Below are 23,523 nucleotides of genomic sequence, written 5' to 3' on the forward strand. Positions count from 1 at the left end.
TGATTGTATTCATTCATTATTTTCATGCATACATACATAACTTGTTTGATGTACCTTACAAATTACAATTACCTTTTAGTTACTGCATTTTGATTAAATATGCTGCAACTCGCAGGTTGCTCACGCTAATCGTAGCGGGTTACTAGCTAAGATGATAAAGAATTAGCGGAAAGTGAATGAAAACAATTTTTCAACTACTCCGTGTGGTGCTGTTTAATTACTGGCACTAGTGCTGTAAAAGGAGGTTCTCTCTTTTGAGTCTTTAAATAAGGAAATTATGAGGCCGGTGATTGTTCAAGTAGAGCTGTTGTCCGGTGCTGTTCGGGACTCTTGAATTGTTTTTTTTTTTGGATGGATCAGAATTTATTAACTCTTGGTAAATTTTCAGGGTATGATGTATTTGTTATTCGGTCCATCTGCTTTCGCGGTACAACATGCCCTGGTTTCGCACGGTTCCTGCCTGTCTATGACCTTTTGCTGCGGATTCAAGACTCAGCTGCTGTAAGGTCATAAGACAAACTGATGACCCAGAGAATATTTCTTACTTTTGTTCTGATTTAAAGCCATATCACGGCACTGCGTATGACGAATTACAAACCGTATATTCACCAAGAACTCAGTAGACTGGGATCAGTCTCTCTCTTGCTCGAAAATAAACGGGAAAGAACGAGAAAAAAACACCGAGTCGCGCTCGCGACCGAGAACTAGATTATGATTCTGGGCCAGATTGTTCAAAGCCCGATTAAGCTAATTTTGGGTTAACGAGAACTTTGGTTGGAGTCTAATTGCTAATCATGAAGGATGCTTCCGAAAGATTTTTGTCCCTCAGTTTTGATTTGGACTTTCCTATACCATTAGCTTAAAATTAGCCTTAAAAAGGCATTGTTAAGGAGCCAGACGAAAACCTCAGTTAACTTTTAATCGGGGATTAGCGTTAATCGGCTTTCGAATAACCTGGCCTTGGGTATCACGGAGTATTGTGGACGTCTGACCTTTTCTGGTCTCTAAATATTCAAACTAATGAAACACAAATAGGTTCTCATGCCTTCATCTCCTGTAACCTCTTTTGAGGCGCTATGACCCTGAAGTAATTGCCTTGTGTATGAATCCCTTCGTTTCTTCTCCCAGCAGATATCAATATTGTAGATACACATGGATTATGAATTGAAACTAACCCTTAATTATTAGGCTTAATATGTCGCGTTGAACAGTTTCACTTTATAGCCGAAAACCGGCAAAGTTCGCAATAAGTTAGCCTAGTAATGGCACATACAAGCATAAATGAATCGCGAAACGTGAGCTGCTTAAAAATCGAACAGAATATAGATTTGACTGTTTTTAAGTTACTGGTTTTAGTATTCGACGCCACTCTTGATGTAGCCTCCCACGCAGTCGTTTTTAGGTGACTCGTTTGTGGGGAGGAGGTAACACGAGTCCCCTAAAAACGACTGCGTGGGAGGCTACTCTTGATGCGACTTAATTAGATAAGCTAGTCAGGCAAATTTGTTCAATGTTATACTGTCAATTAAACTGCCCTGATTCTTGTCGAATTAAGACTTGGCTGCTTTAATAGCTTGTGAAACATCCACCTCTAATTGTCCCTGCCCTCTGTGATCGAGAGCGATCAGAGGCGGGCGGGTGTAGTCGCACGATATTAGCCACGTTGTTATGAGTGAACGACTTTCTCCGAACCTTTCACTTTTCGTACTGTTCCTCCTTGTTTTCTTAATCTAAATCGTATTCTTCCAAACAGATAAAGTTGATCAAATAAAAGAAAGAAAACATAAAAATATATATTTCATATATTTACATTCACATAAAGTTGAATTGAATTTAAATTAAAGTAAATTATACTCCGCTAAAAAATCGAATCCGGACACATTAACGTGATGTCCAGTCAAGCACAGCGCGTGGTCATCACATTACTATGACCACTGTTACTGACAACCGTGAAATTACAGTGAAAATACAAGATTTACAGCTGCCCATACTTTCTTTCGGTCTTGTCATGTAAGTTCGAGGCTTAAAAAACCGAAAACTAATTGAAATAGCTGTGTAGCCGGGTTTTGTCGCCCAAGTGCTAACGGTGCGAAAACGCCAATCTGATTAGATGAATCGCAAAGGATTCCTTTGTTTAATATATAATCAACGGTCACGTATTCTTTGTCCGTTGGAAAGGACAATTAATCTTGTAGTATTTTCGAAAATACGTGTCGTTTTCCACTTGCAATCATTTTGCTGTTGTCTCTGTTTCCCACCGGCGGTTTCGCCTCGCGGGCCGTTTTCGCTCATAGAAATGTTGATCGAAAACTAAAACTTTGAGTTATTCTCTTTCTTCTTAAGGTAGACTTAATCAGGGAATATTATTTCATGATTAAGGGAAACGCAATTAAAGTGATCAAGGTACGTGAAATACCTGAGGCGTAACAGCTTACCTGTTCCGTCTTTGCTAACCTCCTACGCAGACGCCGCTGAGAAAAGTGAGTACAGGCGTAAAATTCGGTGGAAGCCTGATGATTCTTTCAGCTTCCGCGCCTGTACTCACTCTTCGTTTAGCGGATATACTAACGCCTCATCGAACTTCTGCGGAAGAGAGAAAGCATGGACCATAAATTTGGTTACTCGCTCGTTGAAGCGTCATAATCATTATCCTGAAACTGAACGTAAACTGAAGGAATAACACTCCTAGAAAAAAGGTAACTTTTTTTCAGTAATTATTAACCACAAAATAACAATCTTATAAAAAAAAAAGGAGAAAAAAGAGACAGCGGATTTTATAATTAATCTAAAACCCTCAAAATGTGGATTTTACAAATTATACTTAAACATTACATTTACACAATACAACATAGTTATTACGAACAAAGGTTGGGCTTTACTGGCGAAATTAGTTTATCGATATCAAGGGGCGTTTCAATGGTTTTTATCTTCTTTTCTTTAAGAAATTCAGTACATTTAGTGAATACTTATATGTGCTATTACGTGTTTTTAAACTTTGAAGAGGACAGTTTCCGATCGAGCGGTTCAGAATCGAAAGCCTAAAATTAGGAAACAGTATGATTTTGGTTGCATTTTTCAACATTTCTTTACTATGAACATCTGATCTTTTAAAATTAATGTAATTGTTGACTTGATCTTTCAAATCCCTCTATCAACACTCATATTCTCGTCACCGTATCCATTGATATAGTTCTCAAATTTACATTAGTATTAAGGAGAATTTGTTTAATCGAGAGACTGTTCATCTTTCCGGTGTATCACATCGAAACGTCCGGTTTTCAAACTCAATCGAACCACAAATTTCACTCAATCGTTATCGAGCGGAATCGAACTCGCAAAAAATTGCACATCGAACAAATCTAGCGTTCGCCCTTTTAAGTTCGGTTTTGTTTAGTCATCGAACAAAATCAACTGCAAAACAAAAATTATCGAACAACATCGAATGTTTGGCTTTTCAACTCTAGATACGTAAAATGATTCAGAGTCGAGACAGTACGTAAAGGCCATCGGAATTTTTGTTTCCTTTATTTCATATTTCAAATTACATTTTACAGTTCATTGATCGTTCATAAAACACAGGGAAAGAGTGTTTTTTGTTCACAGAAAGTCTGCAAGCTGAATTAAACCGGGAATCACAGAGAAATCGATTTTGTCGTTCCATTTTATCCTCTCAATCGTAAGGCCCGGTTCAGACGCCGAACTTTTCATGAGCCGAACCTAATACCTCGAATTAAGTACATGAAAAGTTCGGCGTCTGAATCAGTTGAGAACGGCTGTTTCAATTTGGAACGGCTCAGCCGTTCTTCCCGCCTGGCTCAGCCGGGAATTTCGGCTTTGGAACAGCTTTGATTCAGACGTCGAACTTTTCATGAGCCGAACCTAATGCATAAATTATTATAACGTATTTCAACTAAAAAAAAATAAAAAATAAAAGAAAAACGGCTAACATTTCGATTGGTTTTGCTTCAAGTAAATTAAGTTCGGCGTCTGAATCAAAAGGCGGGATTTTCGTGATTTGGGCCGACCTTAATTTGAATTAAGTTCGGCTCATGAAAAGTTCGGCGTCTGAACTGGGCCTAAGACACTTGCTAGATTATAATGATTGAGCGTTTCTATGAGAATAGATTAAAGTTTAATACACGTGTTCACTGTCATACCGGACTGAACATTCCGCTACCTCGATCGGTAGTGTATCTTAGCCGAGATAGGGCAATATATATAACCTGCAAAGCCTAAAACTCGTTGATTCCCTCAACGGCATTAAACTTATTTATTTGTTTGTTAACAACAGACAGAAATTACATGGGATGAGGCTGATTCAAAGTGACTTTAAATTGTACAGTGATTGTTATACTTGCAAGAGGAAGTCCTGGCCAAGGAAGTCCAATGCTTGCGGGCAGTAGCCCAAAAAACCTCAAAAATATAAACGACGGACGTCTTCGGGACGGACTCATGTGCAATGCGTTTATAGAAAAGAATAATTTCCTGTTCAGTTAATTTGTTCATGCAAATGTTCCTTGGCGTGACAGCTTACACTGAGAACTCTTTATTTTGAATTTTAGCTCAAAGTTTGATTTCCGAACAAAATCGAGCGATTTAGGTCGATTTCACTCACCAGAAAATTTTGGGTTTGATTTCGTTTGATGACCGAACACAATCGAACTCAATCCTTCGATTTGGTTCGCCGGATGGAAACTTCGTTTGATTTCGTTCGATGTGATACACCGGACATCTTAGGTGATCATTCCCTTTACAGTTCCCGAGACATGTCCTTTTGATAAAGTGGTGATACTTTAATGAGAAACTGGATGTTTGTCACCACTGCGGCTTCTCGAAAAGGGCATAACGCAGGAAGCCGGTCATCACTCGGGTCTGAGCCATTTGAAGACCGGCTTCGGCTGATTGCATCTCTTTAACGTAACTTTTGTCCGCGCGCTTGGGCTCGCGATGTCAGCTATTTGGGCGAAATTTATCGCCAAGATATCGCAGAGGTTTCGAACTTCGGCTTCGAACTGAACTTCATGCAACTTGGCAGTGATTTAGGAAGAAAAGCAGCAAATATTCCCAGTTTTAACGCAACCGAATCGCACCCATATTGGACCGAAATCGCTGCTACTTGAGATTTTCATCGCTAGCTAGCTCGAGCGCTTCAAGATATCGATGCGACAAAAATCGCGTAAAAAATCGCCTTTGTAAGCGTCCTATTTTACACTACAACTTGGGAGAGTGGTTGTCAGTTGTGATAATAAGGATTCGGCCTGGTTTTTTAGCTTCAAGGCTGGCAACACGATGTTTGGGTATAACTTCCCTTAATTGTAAGCGCATTGTACGCGAAGTCAAAGGGCAAAATACGATTTTACAATATAACTGTCAAAATTTCTGCTTTGTCAATTGAAAATAAGCCGTTGGCAGTGAGTGAGTGATTTCACTTGAGTTTTGAACATTTTATGACGTCAATTTGTGGCGCTATATGAGTATAGACCACAGAAAACTGTGGTTGATTTGTTAATTATACTACTGGAAATATCAACTACTGTTTACGTCCTTTTGAGAAACAGATAACTGAGGTTAAATACGTATGGCATAGCAGAATTAAGAATCATTTCGGTGCATGTATAATTGTATATAAAGATTTCGTCGTGCTCTCAGTTTGAACACAGTCACAACCTGGTCACAAGACTAACACGAGCTGTCTTTCCGTTAAAGGCGTGTAAACTCCCTGAGGCTAATGCGTATTCCACAGAAAAATGAACTGTAAGATACACAAAGAGATGACGGAGATGACACTGGGAAAAGAAAAATAATATTTGGGCAAAAGGTCCAAAATATGAAACGTGACTGGATTCTAGAAAATCTCGTGACACGTTCCATCAAAAGATGTCTTACTCCCGGGATTTTTTTACACTTTTCGCAGCAATTGTTTACGTGTTGCGTACTTGACGACTGCAAAGATTTTCAGTGCCTGCAGTGAAAGAGATTTTTTCTTTTATGTCTGGAAATGCCGTTATCAGTTTGAATAGTGTCACATCAGGAGTTTATGTACCAAAAAATTAACTCCAAAGATCATGGTGGTCTACAACAATTTGGTTATGACCTCATCTATCATCTTTCACAAGTACCCTACCCTAAATTTTTTGTAACTTAACTCAATAAAGAATTTTGTAAATAGCGTGACAGTTGTTTTAAAATTTTACCAAGGACGTCTCCGGGATACGATAGGATACCATGACTCAGCTCCCAGTCTTCTCCCTTTCGCCTCTTTCACAGTGAAACCCGATTTTTGACCACCTTGTTAGTCACTTGACTTGAAAGTTTACTTCAGAATTCAAGAAAACACTGTTATTCAAACAAGATACGTTTGTATTCGAATGATCAGCCATGACTCATAAGCCATCATTCTGCAGACAAACATGTAAGCATCAACTCCGAAACGGGGCTGGGGAGGCCGGGGTATTCCTTTAAAGTTTTTATTGGAGTAGCCTGTGTACAGCTGCCCCCTCCCCTCAGGAATAATCGTTGTGCAACAAAGGAAATAGGAGACGTCTGCCCGAAGGCTATGTAGTCTATATAGGAGCTCTTTGGAGCCTTGCATTTTCAAGGCTTTAAGAAGGAATATCCCTCCCTGGGCTTTAACCAAATAATGTTCAAAACAAATTATCGTGTCTCAAGCCTAATCAATTCAACTCTCGATTCAGCCCGTACACTACACTAACAAACACACGCACATCTAGTTCACATGACATGCTTTTACAGGCCGGCCGCACAGACCCCTCCACACATTAAGCACGTGTAAGCACGTGTAACGAAGACCTCACACAAACTAATCCTGGAATATTAGTGGTTCGTCCTGAAAAGAAAAACTGCCGAAAGTTCAGTGAGTTTGAAACCAAAGGAGTGAAATAATAATGGCATTATTTTGTTGCCGGCTATATATATATACCTATAGCCAAGACACGATAGATCAGCCCGGTAAGTTACAGGCTGTGATGTTTTTGACCAACAGAGTTCCATCGTGTGAAGGATTGTACTGAATGAACAATGGATACCCTTAGCCAGTTAGTCTCGTACAGAAGGTCTATGGAGGGCAGCAACCGAGCTCTCTCCAGAGAAACTCCTGAAAACAAAACTGCTCCGAAACGTCGTCACTCTGTCGTCTCAGTATCAGAAATTTCGGGGCTTCGTAACAAAGTGAAAGGAAGGCAACAAGAAAATAACAGGCGCGAGTTGAGAAATGGAAATTTCAGTAATATATGGCAACGGAAGAAAAGTTGTCCAGAGTATAAGAAGCAGCCTGAAGAATGGAGACGACTTGAAGAAGACAAGAATGACCCTGAAAAGAGATGGAGAGAGTGGGGGCCTTATTTGTCCGAGAGGCAATGGGCAACAGTTCGGGAGGATTACTCTTATAATGGAAGCTGGTGAGAAATAATTACCTTATTGTCATTTTCGCCTTAACTAGCGCATGTTATAACATTGTTTGCTTAATTACATCTCGAAGAGCATGGCTAGACCGGCAGGTTGGCATGCTCCTCTGATTTCCGGAAATGACCATGGGGAACTTATCATTACTTGTGCTACACAAACAAATGAGTCTCGATTGACAAGCCGGGATACGTGTGATATTAAATCATTTCAAAAGTACAATCAACAAAATGATTAATGAAAAATAAATCTTGTTTCTCTTAAATGATCTACTTTCACACAATTGATCGAGGGAAACCTAAGGAAAAACTCTTTTAAGAACCCTTGGATGCAGTGAGTCGAATAAATTGCAAAGGTTTTGTAAGTTTTCTTTCCGCTTCAAGTACGAGTTGACGAGCCCATTCCCAAAACATGGAAAGAAGGAATTTGTTAGTCCGAACGTTTTGCCCAGTGTGTTTTCATTTTTCCGTTTTCCTGTTGTTGAAACCGTACCCATGTTCGTCCAGTGTGGTCTTACAGGAAACAAGCCTCTCGTGATTCTGTTTAGCTTAGAATGAGAAAGAAAAATACTACCTTTTGTTCAGGGAAGAGGGGTGAGATCCACAGTCTTAGGTTCAAAAATCGATAATGGATTCGTGCTAAAAAACAACGGTGCCCTAAGGCTTTAGCTCACCGTTTTTTTTTTTTTTCTATCATTAAAATAAGGGGAGAGGGGGATCTTAGTTTTTCACTTGATTTGTCTCCGATTGACTGAAGATTTCTGTGCCTACTGATTATTTCTCTCTCCTCTTGACTACGGTATTTGGAATCAAAATACTTGATTTTCCGTCGGAGTATACCACCCAGCACCCATTTCCATTCACGTCTAGTAAAACGACTTGAAGTGCTCTATCAAATAGAGTGGCTGTTTGGAGTGCCCTTCTCTCGGTTAATTTTAGTCACGTTTCCTGTTAGAAAATATCAGAAGAGACAAATATGCTTGTGTGGGCAAGTGGATCGTTTTGTTATTATGCCCGGTATAAAAGTGACGAAAGAAACTCTCTTGCCTTGTAGGAGTTGAAATTTGATAGATTTTGGCCTGTGAAAAAGCACTGGTTTGGGAAGGAGACGGTGCGACCATCAGCGCTTTCTCGACTCGACGAACGTTTTTTCTTTTTTTTTTTTTAATTCCTTCCACTTCCTTGCTAAGGAACGCCTATTTAGAGGTTAAGCTGCTTAACCTATTAAACGCTTTAAGCTAATATGAAGTTTTACTTAATTCGTAGTAAACGCACGAGTTTTTATCCTCCATTTAACGTTTTTAATCTGTTTAATTTGCACTAAATGCATCCAAAATACAAAAAGGCTTGCAAGGCAGGGCAAGTTCAAGTTTGTGGACGTTTAACACTTACAACTGTAAATTCGCTCATTTGTGCCATGATTTCATAAATGTTTGTGACATCGGCATTTAGTAATTCCAACTATCCTCCGGACCGGTCCATCTTTCCTTCATGACTACATTCGAAGACTGATTTATATCTCCGAAATAAAAATGTTGATGTTGAATTTTAGGTGGATTACAATTTTCACATGAATATATCTCTGTACTTTCAAAGCCCCATTCTGTATTCAATTTAGCTTGAACTAGTCCTGGATTTAGAACACATTTTGAACTGCATCAGCTGCTAAATTAAACCCAAGTCAAATGGTACATTTAGAAAAATTAATTCTATATTTCGGGTGGCGTTAAATTACACTTAAGTTCCAAATAGATGTAATTTAGTATTGTTAATTTAGCCAGGCCTAAATATTTCAATGGATTTAGCTCCCGATTTAGTGGTATTTTTAAGGCAGCTTGAATTGGACTTTTAAAAATCTTTCAGTACTTTACTCCTCTATTAAACATAACTTAAACCAGATTTAACATGTCCATTTAAATCATTGTCTCAGTTTAAAATGTGTTTAAGTGTCTTAAACATAACTTAAAGTTTGTCTCAGATTTAATAGTTGTTTAATCTGACTTAAACATTTATAAAAATGGCGTTTTACCCAGTGGGATTTTATCCCATAGCAGGCCGGAAGGAAAATGGGACAGAAACTACTTGTGGCAATGAATTGGTACCTCTTAGCGATGACAGTTAATTGTAGCCAAATATACAAAACCAGTGCCTTTCAGTCAAATTTTCCGATGACCAACAACGTCACTAATTTAGCAGTCTCGTGATTTCCACAAAGTGAAGATTTAAACTCTTCCAGATCTTCCAGTAAACATCTCACAAGTAAAAAGATGCCATTTCTATCTTTTCAGCTGGGAATATTTCCCGCATGACCACGCTCGATCACGTGCTTATCGCTGGGGAGAGGACGGTTTGCTAGGAATCACGGACCGTGAGTGCCGGCTGTGCTTTGGTTTGGCTTTATGGAATGAGAAAGATCCCATTCTGAAAGAGAGGCTCTTTGGACTTACTGGAAATGAGGGTAAGGCCCCTGTAGAAGGCCAATGTCATTCTAAAGCAAAATCAGTGTGAAACTGAATTAAACTTTTCCCGTTTTACGTTTGCCAAAAAAAATGCGCATGCTATGTGCTCTAATTCTAACCAATCAGAGAAAACATGCTTGCTGGTATTTACGTAACCAAGTAAAAACAAACCAAAATTAATCGTAGTGTTGCATACACTGGTTTACCCGCGCTTATGGCAAACGCCACTGAAATTGACACTGGTTTCATGTTTCCCGCGTTTTTATCTTTCCGGTGCTTACCACCAATCACATAAGTATTTCCCGTGCTTCCGTTTCCCGCGCTTGGCACCGGTTGCACCGCGCACTGCATGCGTTTATTTCTCTGGTTGGTTTTTTACCGATTTCTTAATTTATGCAGGCTTGCTTTTTTCGTTCATTTACAGTTTAATGTCTTGGTACTTCTTCACTGTTCATTATCTCGCCTTCATTTCAACAGGTAACCATGGTGAAGATGTAAAAGAATGCTACTACTATCTGGACTCCACTCCTACGCATTCTTACATGAAAGCTTTGTACAAATACCCACAAAACGAATATCCTTATGCAAAGCTAGTCACCGAGAATAAGCAAAGAACCATAGAGGACCGAGAATTTGAACTGGCTGACACAGGTAAAACACAAAATATATCTTTTTATTATATAGACACGAGTGTTTAACTGGAAATACACCACTCGTAAAATTCATACGTAACTACATCCGGGACTCGAGTGGCGAATTTTCCATATCTTCACTAGTGGGGAGATTGATGACGTCATTTCCCGCTTTTCACCGTTGTTTGTGCAAACAGTCAGCAAAACACTCGTGTCTATATAATAAAAAGAAAATTACACGGTGGCTTAAAGATATAAATTTTATTTTCTCGTGTTAAAAGCAATATTTTACCACTAAAAAATAAAATTTATATCTTCGCGCCACCGTGTAATATCCGTGTAATGTCCTTGTGTAAGGACGAATATGACGTTTTCTAAAAAATTCCGGGAAATTGTATACGTGCTGTAAAAAAAAGATATGCCAAGACCCGGGATTTTTCAGAGTTTATACGAACTCTCCGGATTTGAACCAGGGACCTTCAAATCTTCAGTCTGACGCTCTCGCAACTGAGCTATCTTGGCAACTGATAAAGCTTAGTGAAATCAGTAGGCTGTGATTTCCATCTCCATTTAATTTTAGCAAATGATAGTCATGGACCCAAAAATTATCGGGTTTTGGTGAGAATAAAGCACGAATGATATAAAACAAAAGAACCGAAAGACCGTCAGAAAATATTACATCTGCGAAACAACACACACAAACAAAAGACATACAATGTGCTCTCGGTCGGCGCTACTTACACGTCGGAAACGATTATCAACTGAAGCCGGGTCGCGGAATTACAGTCATTGAACTGGACGTTTGCTACAAGTTGTCTAAAACACTGAAACTAAACCAGTGGCTTCATGGATTAACGGTTAAAAGTAAATAAAAGAGCCTACATTTCAGTGACGAGCGGTCAATTACTCGGGGATGCATGACAGAATATCTAAATTAGTAACCCGCTCCAGGCTTCATAGGAAGAACTTCCTTTTAACGGAAGCCTGACTTCTGGTTTAACATTGTTGAAATAAAAAAAATAAAGAAACTTTTTATCTGCGTAGTATTACAATAACCGTAGATATGTGACGTGACGGACAAATCGACAAAAATAAAGGATTGCCAAGACCCGGGATTATTCAGAGCTCACGCAAACTCTCCGGATTTGAACCAGGGACCTTCAGATCTTCAGTCTGACGCTCTCCCAACTGAGCTATCTCGGCAACTGATATTTTCACGCTAAAAAGTATATACAAGTGAAAGGGACGACTGCAGTAACGCCAATACTGTAAGCGGACAAGGAAATCAGGTTTCTCGCTAGCTAGAAATACATAGTCAATTCTACTTTCAACGGCGGAAATAACCAAGAGTAAATTGCTTTAGCTCCAGCCTGATCCACATAGACATTCTCCTTATTGCTCTCTATATATTTCTTACGGCACCAGTTGAGTGAATTTGTTTGAGCATCAAGAGAGTTTTTTCTTTGATGATTATTTCGATACCTTATTCACATATGCCTAAATGGCTGATCATTAAGTGTTATATGTGAGGAGAAATTGGATATTGGTCACTACCTTACAAGTATTAAAGTTCAAGTTATAGTAACCTGTACTTCTACATAGTATTAGTTAGTGTTAACTACAGACGAGCTCCCAAGTAGAATTTTATGCCTTAATTACTAATTGATTGATTGATTGATTGATTTATTGATTGATCGATCGATCGATTAACTGACTGACTGACTGACTGACTGACTGACTGACTGACTGCCTGCCTGCCTGCCTGCCTGCCTGCCTGACTGACTGACTGACTGACTGACTGACTGACTGATAGCAAAATCCGGATTTACTGGGATTGTTTAAAACGGCTTATAACAAAAATGCGGTCAAAATGACCGCTCTATTTTCACGGGACCTTCATAACCTGCAGCTGCATCGTTTTTTTTTTTTTTTAAGGCTGAGAGCATTGTTCAGTTGTTCGTTCTTTTGTTCTCTTGACCAACCATGTAAGACGTTGCAAACGATGCAGGTCACCCGCTATCAAGCCAAGCAAATTTCAATACGGCCCCCCAAAAAATGTTTATAATGTTTGTTTTCATTACTCCAGGAGTGTTTGATGACGGGTGCCACTGGGACGTTTTCGTAGAGTACTCCAAGAACACCCCTGATGATGTACTCATCAAAATTACCATAGCAAACCGTGGACCTGAAAAAGCGCGAGTGCACCTGCTACCGACATTGTGGTTCAGAAACACGTGGAGCTGGGGCTGTGATCACGAGGCGTGCACGTGCTTGGGGGGTTCAAAGTCAAAAGGGTGCACTAAGAGGCCAAAGATGGTGCAAACAGCGCCCGGACAGGTGGAATGCTACCATGAAAGCTTAGGAAAATATGCTTTTACTGTGGGCCCTGATCAGGAAGGACAAGGACCGGAGCTGCTTTTCACAGAGAATGAAACTAACTGCGAGGTAGGGTGGAGCTAGAAAACTTGAAGCTACTCGCACAACAGGCAATCATTGATACATTCCTACCGAAAGTTTTAAACATCTGTGTGGGAGAGGGAGATACGGACTATTGGAAGTTTCAGCAGCAGGTTTGAGATCACTTTGCCAAACTTTCCATGACTATTTGTTTCTGTGGAGGACACGTTTCAACTATGAAAATTTCTGGCTAATGAATTCACCAGTAAAAATATCGAAGCTTGATAAAATCATTCTCTCACACTTTCAAACAATTTGCTAAATTCTGTGCTTTTATCACGTTTAAGAAATTTGCCTTAATTAATTCGTTTATTTGCTTGTTTGGCCGTTTATCTATTCAAGGTTTATTGTCATCAAAAATTACCATCAGGAACGGAAGTCTTTTATAAGATGACGCCGTAAATATGATATTTAGAATATTTGTAAAGACAATAAGAAAGTTTAGTCAAAGCCAGTCAATAGGGGAAAATTAAGATTTGAATTGTTTGGTTCGTGTGTTTAGAAGGGTAACCGGCTTGGTGTGTTGTTTAGATGTGTATTTCCGTTTTATTTATTTATTTATTTATTTATTTATTTATTTATTTAATCCATGCTTATAATCTCCCTTTAAAAAGTTCAAACATCATTGACTTCTGTGACCAGTTCAAGCTCAACAAGCTACTTGGCTGTTCCCTGCGGATTACGAAAAAGTTCAATAACAAGCATTTTATATCTTACCTCATTTTCTCGTATTTCCTAACAGAAACTCTTCAAAACAGCCAGTATGTCACCTTATACAAAAGATGCATTTCATCGCTACGTCATCGACAATGAAAACAAGGCTGTCAATCCACTCCAGGAGGGTACCAAGATGGCAGCGCATTATGTCCTTACAGTCCCTTCTGGAGGACAGCACACTATTCGCTGTCGCCTCTCAGCCTGTAATGATAGAGTGCCCATGCCATTCGGTGAAACGCTTTTTGATGATGTGTTGTCTCGGAGAAAACATGAAGCCGATGAGTTTTACAAGACTGTCATACCAGGTAAGAGGATCATTAAACTGTATATTAATTAAGACTCTACAAGGCTTGTCTTCACTGATTATTCTTTGTGGTAAATGTACTCAATAATTCTTCTTTTACATGCAGTCTGGAAAGCTGGAGACGCAGTAGACAGTCCCTTCGGCAACACCAACTATCTTCACTTTATACTCATTAATGCCAAAACAGATCTGCTTTCAGATCAAATTAAGAAGAATGTTAAAGGGACACTGTCGCGACGATTTTGCTGTATTTTAATCAAAACTACTCAAATATTTGACAACAAGAACCGTTCTGCTAACATGAAATTGCTCCTAGAGAACCGGGAAGAAAACATTAAGTGATATTTCCTGGGAAGAACAAACTATAACCAGCTTTTGGCGACTTCTCTAAGTACACTGGAAGAACTTGAAAAAAATGGCCCATTTTTTTAAGTTGCAATCCATGTTCATTCTAGCCATCCACTAATAAAAGTGAACCAGACATTATTTTAATGATTCTATTCAAAGTGACACTGAAATAGGTGACACTGCCCCTTTAAGCTAACAGAGATTCAAATTAACAACGTTCTGCTATAACGTACATTTTAGGATGCGTTTTTTTAATCTCTTCTGGAATGAGAATGGCTGAATGACTGAAATATAAAAGAATTAAAATTTAAAGCGAAAGGCCTACTTTGGTAAAGTGGCCTTAAATCGCCTTAAGTCGCCCTTAGTCGCCCAAAGTTACGGCGACCCTTAGTTTGTATTATTATTTTTTTTTTTTCTGTCACTAGAATTCCTCTCAGTTGACGAAGTGACAGTTTCGCGCCAGGCCTACGCGGGGTTACTATGGAGCAAACAGTTTTATTATTACGTCATTGATGAGTGGCTCAAGGGTGATCCCAGCATGCCTTGCCCACCTCCCGATCGACTGAAGGGTAGAAACTCAGAATGGAAATACCTGCACAATAAGGATGTGATTTCTACTCCTGACAAATGGGAATATCCTTGGGTAGCTATTACAATGAATAACTTACTACAGCTTGTTATAACCTTGTAACAATTATTTATTTCCGTTGAAGCAAAAGTAAGAAGGTTGGCCCCCGAAACGAAGAGTCACAAATACAAGTCCACTTACAAATGCTTACAATTATCCAAAGAAATGTAAAGAGTTGTTTACACCAAGATGTCATGAGTACAAAGCCGGTAACGCAAATTTCCGGCGCTCATAAATGCATGCTGCCTCCACGAGCAAAAGCAAACAATCAATGCTTACACACAGAGAAAATTTATACGTAGTGGCAAGTCGTAATTGCATTAAAATATACTTGAACACAGTTGAGGTATTCCTCCAACAAGTGTGAACAGTCTATTTGTGTTTGGTAATGATATGATTAAGGCAGGAACAAGCCTTCCAGAAGCACTCCATTAGTGAAAGCTCAATTCATAACTATTTTCAACCCATGAAACTAATAACTCTTTCAATCAGATTGCATGAAACTGAATTAATAAAACAGTTAGAGTCCTCTTTGCACAACGAGCTCAAGACTAAGTTTAGTAGAACTTAAAATCTTAGGGTCAGTTATCAAAAGACAGGTTAGACGGTGTTTAACAAAACCACGTTCTAAGCCATTTTCAATTTTGCCACCAATCATATCTAAACGTTGTCTGCTGCTGGCGGTAGCAAGAAGGCTTGCATCCCAAACTAGACAACGTTTTATCTACTTAAAGTAAACCACTTATAAACAGATTTGGAGGCTTACTGATTGTCTTAAGCCGCGGTCTAAGTTAGACTCTGTTTAAATAACTGCCTCTAAGAGTCCTCTTTGTACAAAGAGCCCAAGACTAAGTTTGGTAGAACTTAAAGTCTTAGAGTATCGAATATTTACACAATTACTGAAAAAACTACTCAACCATGCAAAAGTTACGTGAACGTTATACTTCTTCCAGGTAAATAATTTTGATGATTGCCCTATAGTAACACAAGGAAGAGTTTAATTGATATCAGAGTTTTCTCATTCTAGGCTGATTATACCTGGGTTAGATCCCCAAAAGTTGAACTGAGGCTTTGTCTTAATTATCAAACTGACGTTGTCTTCCTATTTTTTTTCTTATTCGTGTAACTAGTACGCCTCATGGGATTTAGCCTTCCACATGCTACCCTTCTGCAAAGTGGACCCTGAATTTGCCAAGGACCAGTTGTTACTGTTCCTCCGCGAGACGTACATGGCGCCAAACGGACAGATTCCCGCTTATGAGTTCGCGCTCAGTGACGTCAATCCACCCGTGCACGCGCTGGCCTGTTACCGAGTTTACGAACTGACCGGGAGGACTGGGGAGAAGGATACCGTCTTCCTTGCGAAATGCTTCCAGAAACTTCTTTTGAACTTCACTTGGTAAGTAGATTAACGAACTAGTGGTCGTGTCGTTAAATTTGTTTCCGGCTTTGAAACTGTACGTCTTTGGAAAATGAAAGATGGTGTACTTGTTACAGTGCGACGCGCCTTACCGTGGCCACCCAACATACCATTTTTTTTTTACAAGTTAGCCAAAAAATACAAAACGACATGTTTTCAATAATTCATCGTTGCGTCACTTGCCTGCTGGACTTTCCAAGGAGGCGTGACCGTTAATGAAATTCGCGTATCCCGATTGTCTAATTTGTAAAAAAAAAAAGGTTTGTTGGGTGGCCACGGTAAGGAGCGTCGTACTGTAATGTTGATAAACCAAAGAAAGATCGTTAACAAAGTTAACATTCAAACCGTCTTCTGTGAAGGTTTCATTGAGTATTCCAAATATGTCATGTCAACATGAGGAAATACAAATATCGACTGAGAATAAATTTCTAAGGCGTTCATTTTTGTCCTTATTTTTGAGCATGTAAACATCCGTTGCCGAGATAGCTCAGTTGGGAGAGCGTCAGACTGAAGATCTGAAGGTCCCTGGTTCAAATCCGGAGAGTTCGTATGAGCCCTGAATAATCCCGGGTCTCGGCAATTTTTGTTTTCTCCCTTTGTTCCCTAACGTCTCTCTTCCTCCTTTTACATTTTTTCTTTTTTTTTTTTTTTTTTTTATTTCTCTTTGTCATTATTTATTTTCAACTGTAAAATACATGCGTAAGTGGGAGAGAAAAATCGTCGGTTTGTCACTACTTATTTTCATAGACAGACACTAATCATTAGGTTTATCAAGAGAAAATAAGGGGACAGAGAGGAAGACCCCAGTATAGCCCTTGGGATATGTGAATTTCATTTAAGTTATTTTTAGACGTCGTGAAGGCGGAAGTCTGTTTCCCCGAGACGTCCGCCAACGAATCTAGAAGCCTGAAAATGCCACTTAAGAAAGCCATACTGAATATTCAACAGCTGCCATTACACAATGCGACGTTGGCACCCTCAGATGACTTCCTGTGACATCACACTGGCCGTTTGCGGACGTCTCGGGAAACCGACTTCCGTTTAAAAATAAATTAAGTGAAATTCACATATCCCAGCCAACGCCTCTAGTTTCCTTCTCTGTCCCCTTATTTTCTCTTGGTTTATAATTTCTGGCGCTGGCCGTGCAGGCTTCGGCCTGAATTATAAGTCTATTAAATTACTTACGCGAAGCACTCAGCGTAGAATTCGTATTGAGTTCACAGCTGCAATCATTTTAATTAAAAAAAAATAAGCAGAAATCAATGATACTTCCCTTTGTTCACCGCAGGTGGGTGAACAGAAAGGACCCCGAAGGACAGAATATTTTCGGAGGAGGATTTCTTGGACTCGACAACATTGGCAAGTGTCTGACCAAAACCCTTTCTTGACTTCTCCTCCAAACGAGTCTTTTGACTAATTTTATTTCGTTTCAATTTTAGGTTTATTTGACCGATCCAAGCCTCTTCCCCTGGGAGATCGCCTTTGTCAGGTAAACCTTACTATACATTTTGTGCTAATAATCATTGACAATATTTTCACCGTTCAAAGTTTTGTTTGTTCTTCAAAAGAGAAGCAGTTGCCGAGATAGCTCAGTTGGGAGAGCGTCAGACTGAAGATCTGAAGGTCCCTGATTCAAATCCGGAGAGTTAGCATTAGCTCTGAATAATCCCGGGTCTCGGCAATGTTTTTGTTATTGCTTTTTAGATAAATTTTGTTGTTGTTATTGTTGTTCTTTCTTTTGTTTTTGTTTTGTTGTTTTTCGTTTTTACGGCAGAATAACGTCGTTTATCACCTTTTAGTTCTATTTATTAAAGGAACCTTGACTAACCTTTACTATTAAAAGATGGATCACTGTATAATGCAACTCCAGGGATTTGATTGGCTCAGCAGCCATGGTATATGAACCAATATACCATGCCCGAGAAAAAACGACTACATGTATAAGATTGTCTTCTGATTGTTCTTGCAAAGCGAAATCATCAAGATTTTGCAATATTTGTTGATTGCTTTTAATAAAACAATTATTCCACTCGCGCTTGTTGGATATGACATGATTATAGCCAACTCAACCATTTTTACCATCGCCGGCGGTCCTATTTTTCCTTTCTCAGTACTATTTAACTTTTTTTTTAGTCCCAGTGGGATATAAATATCAACAGGAGCCCATTACCGATATCAATAGCTATGACAAACCAAAAACTGCGTGAAAGATTGTGGAAATTCTTTCTATCTTTCTCACACCAGGCGGATGGTACAGCATGGATGGCCTTGTATTCTGTCGTGATGCTAAACATCTCTTTAGAGCTCGCCTTAAATGATGCAGCCTACGAAGACATGGCCATCAAATTTCTGGAACATTTCACCAGCATCGCGGACGCCATTAATCAAATGTCGGATGGGTTTGGACTCTGGGACACAGAGGACGGATTCTACTACGATCACTTTCACAGAGACGAAGATTTCTTTCCTTTGCGCGTGCGCAGCATCGTCGGGCTGATTCCTTTGATGGCGTGCTTGGTGTTAGATGGAAAGTACTTGGATAAACTGCCCGGCTTCAGGAAACAGTTAAACTGGTTCATGGAAAACAGGAAAGACCAAGCAGCACAAGTAAGTTGTATTGTTGGTACCACGTACTATCCTGGATATAATGTAAAAAGTGAATTCAATAGCTCCTTTATGATCATCTTTCTTGGATTTCAACTTGTCTGTTTACCAGCAATGTTGAAATTTACAGTCAGATTGAGCTTAAGGACGGTGCCTACTAATAATGAAGTATTTTTGTGTGGTTTCTGACTATGCGAGGAAAGCAGATCTTAGCAAGGGCTAATGAAATCCAAAAAGAAAATTGGGAGATAGCCACGCATTTTTCAGAGATAACTAAGCAACAATTATTCTAAAAAACAGTAAAATACAAAGCAATGTATGGCTTTTTTTTTTTCAAATTGAAGCTTTATTATCTTTGAAAAAATGCATGGTTACCCCAAATTTTCTTTTTGGATACCAAGAGACTTGCTAAGTTCTGCTTTCTCCACATAGTTTTAAACCGCGCCAAAATATCCCTGTATCAGTAGGCACCACCCATAGGAAACCCGACTATCTCGAGATGCGTAGAATGTATGCACAGTAACAAAAGTAGGCACCGTCCTTAAGTATGAATAAGTCGGTTTTCAACTTATTGAAAATAACCGTAATTACGTGTTTGTGTTTAATGGGCTCCATAATTATGGGATGATTCTCGGAGAGCCAGGGACAAATAGTCAGGTCGAGAGAAAGCCAAAACGGGCGAGAAACATGAAGGAAGGCAAAGAAAAGTCATGCTAACTCAAACTAAGCCGAAAATTTCCTTGCTCGTTTTGATTTCCCTCACTGGCCTGACTATCAGTCCCTGGGTCTCCTTGGATGTAATTGTGACTCACAGAACTCTTTATCTTCATTCTTTTTTTTCTTCATCAAAGTCATACAATGATACTGTTGCTGTTTACCACTGGTCTGACTCCTAATCTAATAACTTTTTCTTTAATTCAACAGATAGCTTACTTGAATCCAAACGACGACTCGTACCTTCTGGCAATTCCTTCACGCGAACAGCTTCGTAGTGTTTTATCGTACATGTTAGATGAAGATGAATTCCTGTCACCGTACGGCATCCGGTCAGTGTCACGTTACCACGAAAAGCATCCTTTCCAGCTGGATTTATTCGGAAAAACATACAAAGTGGACTATGTTCCAGGAGAATCCAACACGCACATGTTCGGTGGTAACAGTAACTGGCGGGGACCCATTTGGTACTGTGGTAAGTAGAACGATTCGAAGCAAAGCAATTCTCAGTTTAGGTTTGTTGTTTTTGAACAAGTTTTATTCATAGAATAAAAACTTGCTTTTACTTGCTTATCGACCACTTCGTCAGAGCGAATCGATTTGCTCTGACGAAAGGTACCGGTTAGCGCTCAAAACATCAGCTGTCGAAGCGACAGGCTAATGAAGATATGGAGGAAAACACCGAATTAGGACACTTCCACCGCCATCTTAGAAATTTTGGATCCACAATGCAACGCGATCGTAGTGCGTAAATCGCCTGACTATTCAATGATATACGGTGGCCAAATTTATCAACTCAATTGATAAATCCTTTGAAAGATTCGTTTCTACTCCTCCACCAACGTAGCACCACAGTTTCTTTGGAAACTGACAACTGGGCCCTTATGACCATATGACTGACTGATTGACTGATTGACCGACTGATTGACTGACTGACTGACTGACTGACTGACTGACTGACTGACGGACTGACTGACTGACTGACTGACTGACTGACTGATTGACTGACTGACTGACTCACTGACGGTCTCACTGACTGACTAACTGAATCACTGACTGACTCACTGACTTACTGACTGACTGACTGACTGACTGACCCACTGACTGACTGACTGACTGACTGACTGACTGACTGAAATTAAACATGAAATTTCTGGTTAAAAATTATAATCCGTTGCGGCATTCCCGTCTTCCCAAAAGCCATTAGTAGCTCACGGCGGGATAGATGGATGGACTGATTAATGTATGGACATGCAACCTATTTTTCCATGAAATATGTGTTGAATCAATTTTAAAGCTTTCTCATTTTTTCAATTCTTTTTAGTCAATTATCTCATCGTGGAGGCCCTCAAACGGCATGACTACTTTTACAGAAACAGTTTCAAAGTTGAATGTCCAACCGGCTCTGGAAATCTAATGCGTCTTAGAGACGTTGCCATGGAGCTTTCCCGCCGATTGGTGTCAGTATTTCTCCCAGACAAACTTGGCCACAGGCCCTGTCACGGAAACGAGGAACGATACGCAACGGACGAAGACTGGAACCAGCTAGTGCTGTTCTACGAGTACTTTGACCCTGAAACAGGGAGAGGATGTGGAGCGAGGTGAGTAACCAGGCTTTAGCCACCATTTAAGGGGGCTACCGCATCAGAAGTGCTCATAGTTTTGATTTGCTAAGATTTCCCTCGGAAATAAAAAAATTTTATTTTAAAAATTGTAGAGTGCATTGCATGTCTTATAGTCAAGGATCCTTGTAGTTCTTTCAGATTATGAAGTAGTTTTATTCCCGATGTTGTTTTGCTAATTCTTGTTTCATATTTTGCATGTTTTCAGCCACCAAACCGGTTGGACGGCACTTGTAGCTCCGCTGCTGGATAAAATCGCGGTCGACAGGAGCAGAAATGCTTTGCAGAATTTAAAAAAGCCCCCTAGTGGTTGAGAAAGGGGAAAAATACAGAGGAGCTTTTAATAGATCAAGATCAGTTGTTCTCTCTCTTTTATGTTTCTAAATAGAGAGTGGGATATTTTCTACAAAGTGTGCAATGTACTCGCGCAAGAAGCGTCTTTTTGTCCAGTTTAAAGCACCCACCGGGGTTTCTGTTGTAATATATCAAACACGAGGAAAATTGTTTCATCCGAAGTGTTTTGAAAACCGAGGCGCAGTAGAGTTTTTTAAACCAACTTAGAGGCCCACATGTCATATGTCATATGTTGCTCGAGTTTGTTCAGGTTGTTGGTTCTCGTCCTCGCTCCGAGAGGTTTTTCGGCTCCGGGTACGCTGATTTTCCCCTCTTCTCAAAAATTAACCAATGTTTCGAAGTGCCAATTCGACCTGAAATGTGTCCCTAATTAGTGCTCAGTACCAAATACATTGACACTTATAATTAAATAAATGACTCAAACATTTTTGCCACTATCCAAGTTAACTTTGTTCACAAGTGTTGCGAAGCACTCGCCAGAGTTTAAAATATAGTGACAAACATCACACAAAAGTACTACTCGGGACACTTAGTATCTCTCCTTTTACCAAGTCTCACTCTGTACAGTTAGAACCACATTGAACAGCATAATAAACAGCACCACACGAAAGTACTGGGCAGTAGCTATCACTTGAATAGTCACACTTAAGGATTTTACTAACAGACTCAAAAGTTAGAACCACTTTATACATTCTGTTAGTAAACACCACCAAAAAAAAGGACTGCTCAGTAGTTCAATTTCATTTGAATGGTCGCACTTTAGAATTTCACTCTTTCATCCCGCACAGCCTAGAATCTAATAGGCTAAAATTATAGTAAATAAAATGTATGTGGCTCGGGGGTTGACGGTTATAAAATATTCTGAAGTAGATTAATTTATTTTATAGGACGACTTTGTATCCCTTCTATGAAATCATAAGCACTGCATGTAGGTCTATGAAGCAATAAGAGGTTTAAGGGGTTTGTAAATTAAAGCGATGGCACTAACTTTTAAAAATAATATTGCTTCTATAGAAAAATACATTTCTTCAATGAAAAATAAACACGAGCTTTGCGATTTTCTGGCAATTTCCCTTTAGTTTACTGTCATTTCCTTTATGAGAAAAAAGGTTTCTTTGAGTGCTATTTATGAATAATGAAGCGAAGCTACAGCCTTGGTTTTCTCAGACAAGCGCGCAACATTTGAGGTAATGTTTAAAACACGAGCAGCAGTGTTTTATCGGGATTTAAAACCACGAGCGGCAGCCGAGTGGTTTTAGACCCGATAAAACACGTGCGGCGAGTTTTTTGAACAGCTTCAAAAACATTCCTGGAAAAGCGTGTGTCAGGAGAGTTCATAACAATGATGCTTTAGCATACGAGAAAAACGTTAAACACCGCATATTAATAAGGAGGAGGTTTTATCGGGTTTTAAAACCACTGCACGTGATGTTTTATCGACCATTTGATAGGTGAATGGGCTTGTGAATTATTAATGAGTTTGTGAAGTCATTCTTATGCACCGATAGCCAGAAAGAATGTTCTTTATGTTTACAGCTCTCCGTGTCATTACCACAAGGCACTTGATCGCGGAAAAAAGTCAGTGGTGATCACACCGTAACTGGGGGCGGACACAAACAACTGTAAGATGATTGTTTCAGCTCCACTTTATCGCCAACCCTCTCTTAAACATGCTAAACCTAAGAATGTGACATTAGTTTTGCACCCAACGATACAATAGGATGAAAGGTATCGATTCAGATTAGAGGATATCGTTAGCCTGATATCGTTAGCCTATTATGTAGATGGCAGTATCGCTCGCGTGAGGGCAAGGATTTGGCATCAACTTGCCTCATGCCAATTC

The 23,523-nt window shown here is 39.5% G+C and overlaps 1 protein-coding gene and 1 non-coding gene across 2 annotated transcripts; one reads left to right on the top strand and one right to left on the bottom strand.

Annotated features, from left to right (window-relative positions):
* Positions 1–6,902: 6,902 nt before the first annotated feature.
* LOC146476573 (uncharacterized) lies at positions 6,903–23,435 on the top strand. Its single transcript, XM_085114450.1, has 13 exons — positions 6,903–7,418; positions 9,710–9,879; positions 10,358–10,531; positions 12,599–12,957; positions 13,712–13,991; positions 14,764–14,981; positions 16,097–16,365; positions 17,675–17,745; positions 17,826–17,875; positions 18,631–18,993; positions 19,915–20,179; positions 21,029–21,305; positions 21,535–23,435. Exons 1-13 carry the CDS (start codon positions 7,039–7,041, stop codon positions 21,638–21,640), a joined length of 2,982 nt encoding a protein of 993 aa, XP_084970576.1. The 5' UTR covers positions 6,903–7,038; the 3' UTR covers positions 21,641–23,435.
* On the bottom strand, positions 11,636–11,715 carry Trnaf-gaa (transfer RNA phenylalanine (anticodon GAA)). The gene has a single exon. It is a non-coding gene; the product is annotated as a tRNA-Phe (tRNA).
* Positions 23,436–23,523: the final 88 nt, after the last annotated feature.

The sequence above is a fragment of the Pavona decussata genome, unplaced genomic scaffold (assembly GCF_977016875.1).
Source record: "Pavona decussata unplaced genomic scaffold, jaPavDecu1.1 SCAFFOLD_76, whole genome shotgun sequence".
NCBI classification, from domain to species: Eukaryota; Metazoa; Cnidaria; class Anthozoa; order Scleractinia; family Agariciidae; genus Pavona; species Pavona decussata.

Bases quoted from the DNA above. Each gene is read 5' to 3' on its own strand.
- LOC146476573 (XM_085114450.1), top strand. From the start codon at position 7,039: ATGGATACCCTTAGCCAGTTAGTCTCGTACAGAAGGTCTATGGAGGGC. The intron at 7,419-9,709 runs GTGAGAAATAAT...CTATCTTTTCAG, and splicing joins TACTCTTATAATGGAAGCTG to CTGGGAATATTTCCCGCATG. The intron at 17,746-17,825 runs GCAAGTGTCTGA...TTTCAATTTTAG, and splicing joins TCTTGGACTCGACAACATTG to GTTTATTTGACCGATCCAAG.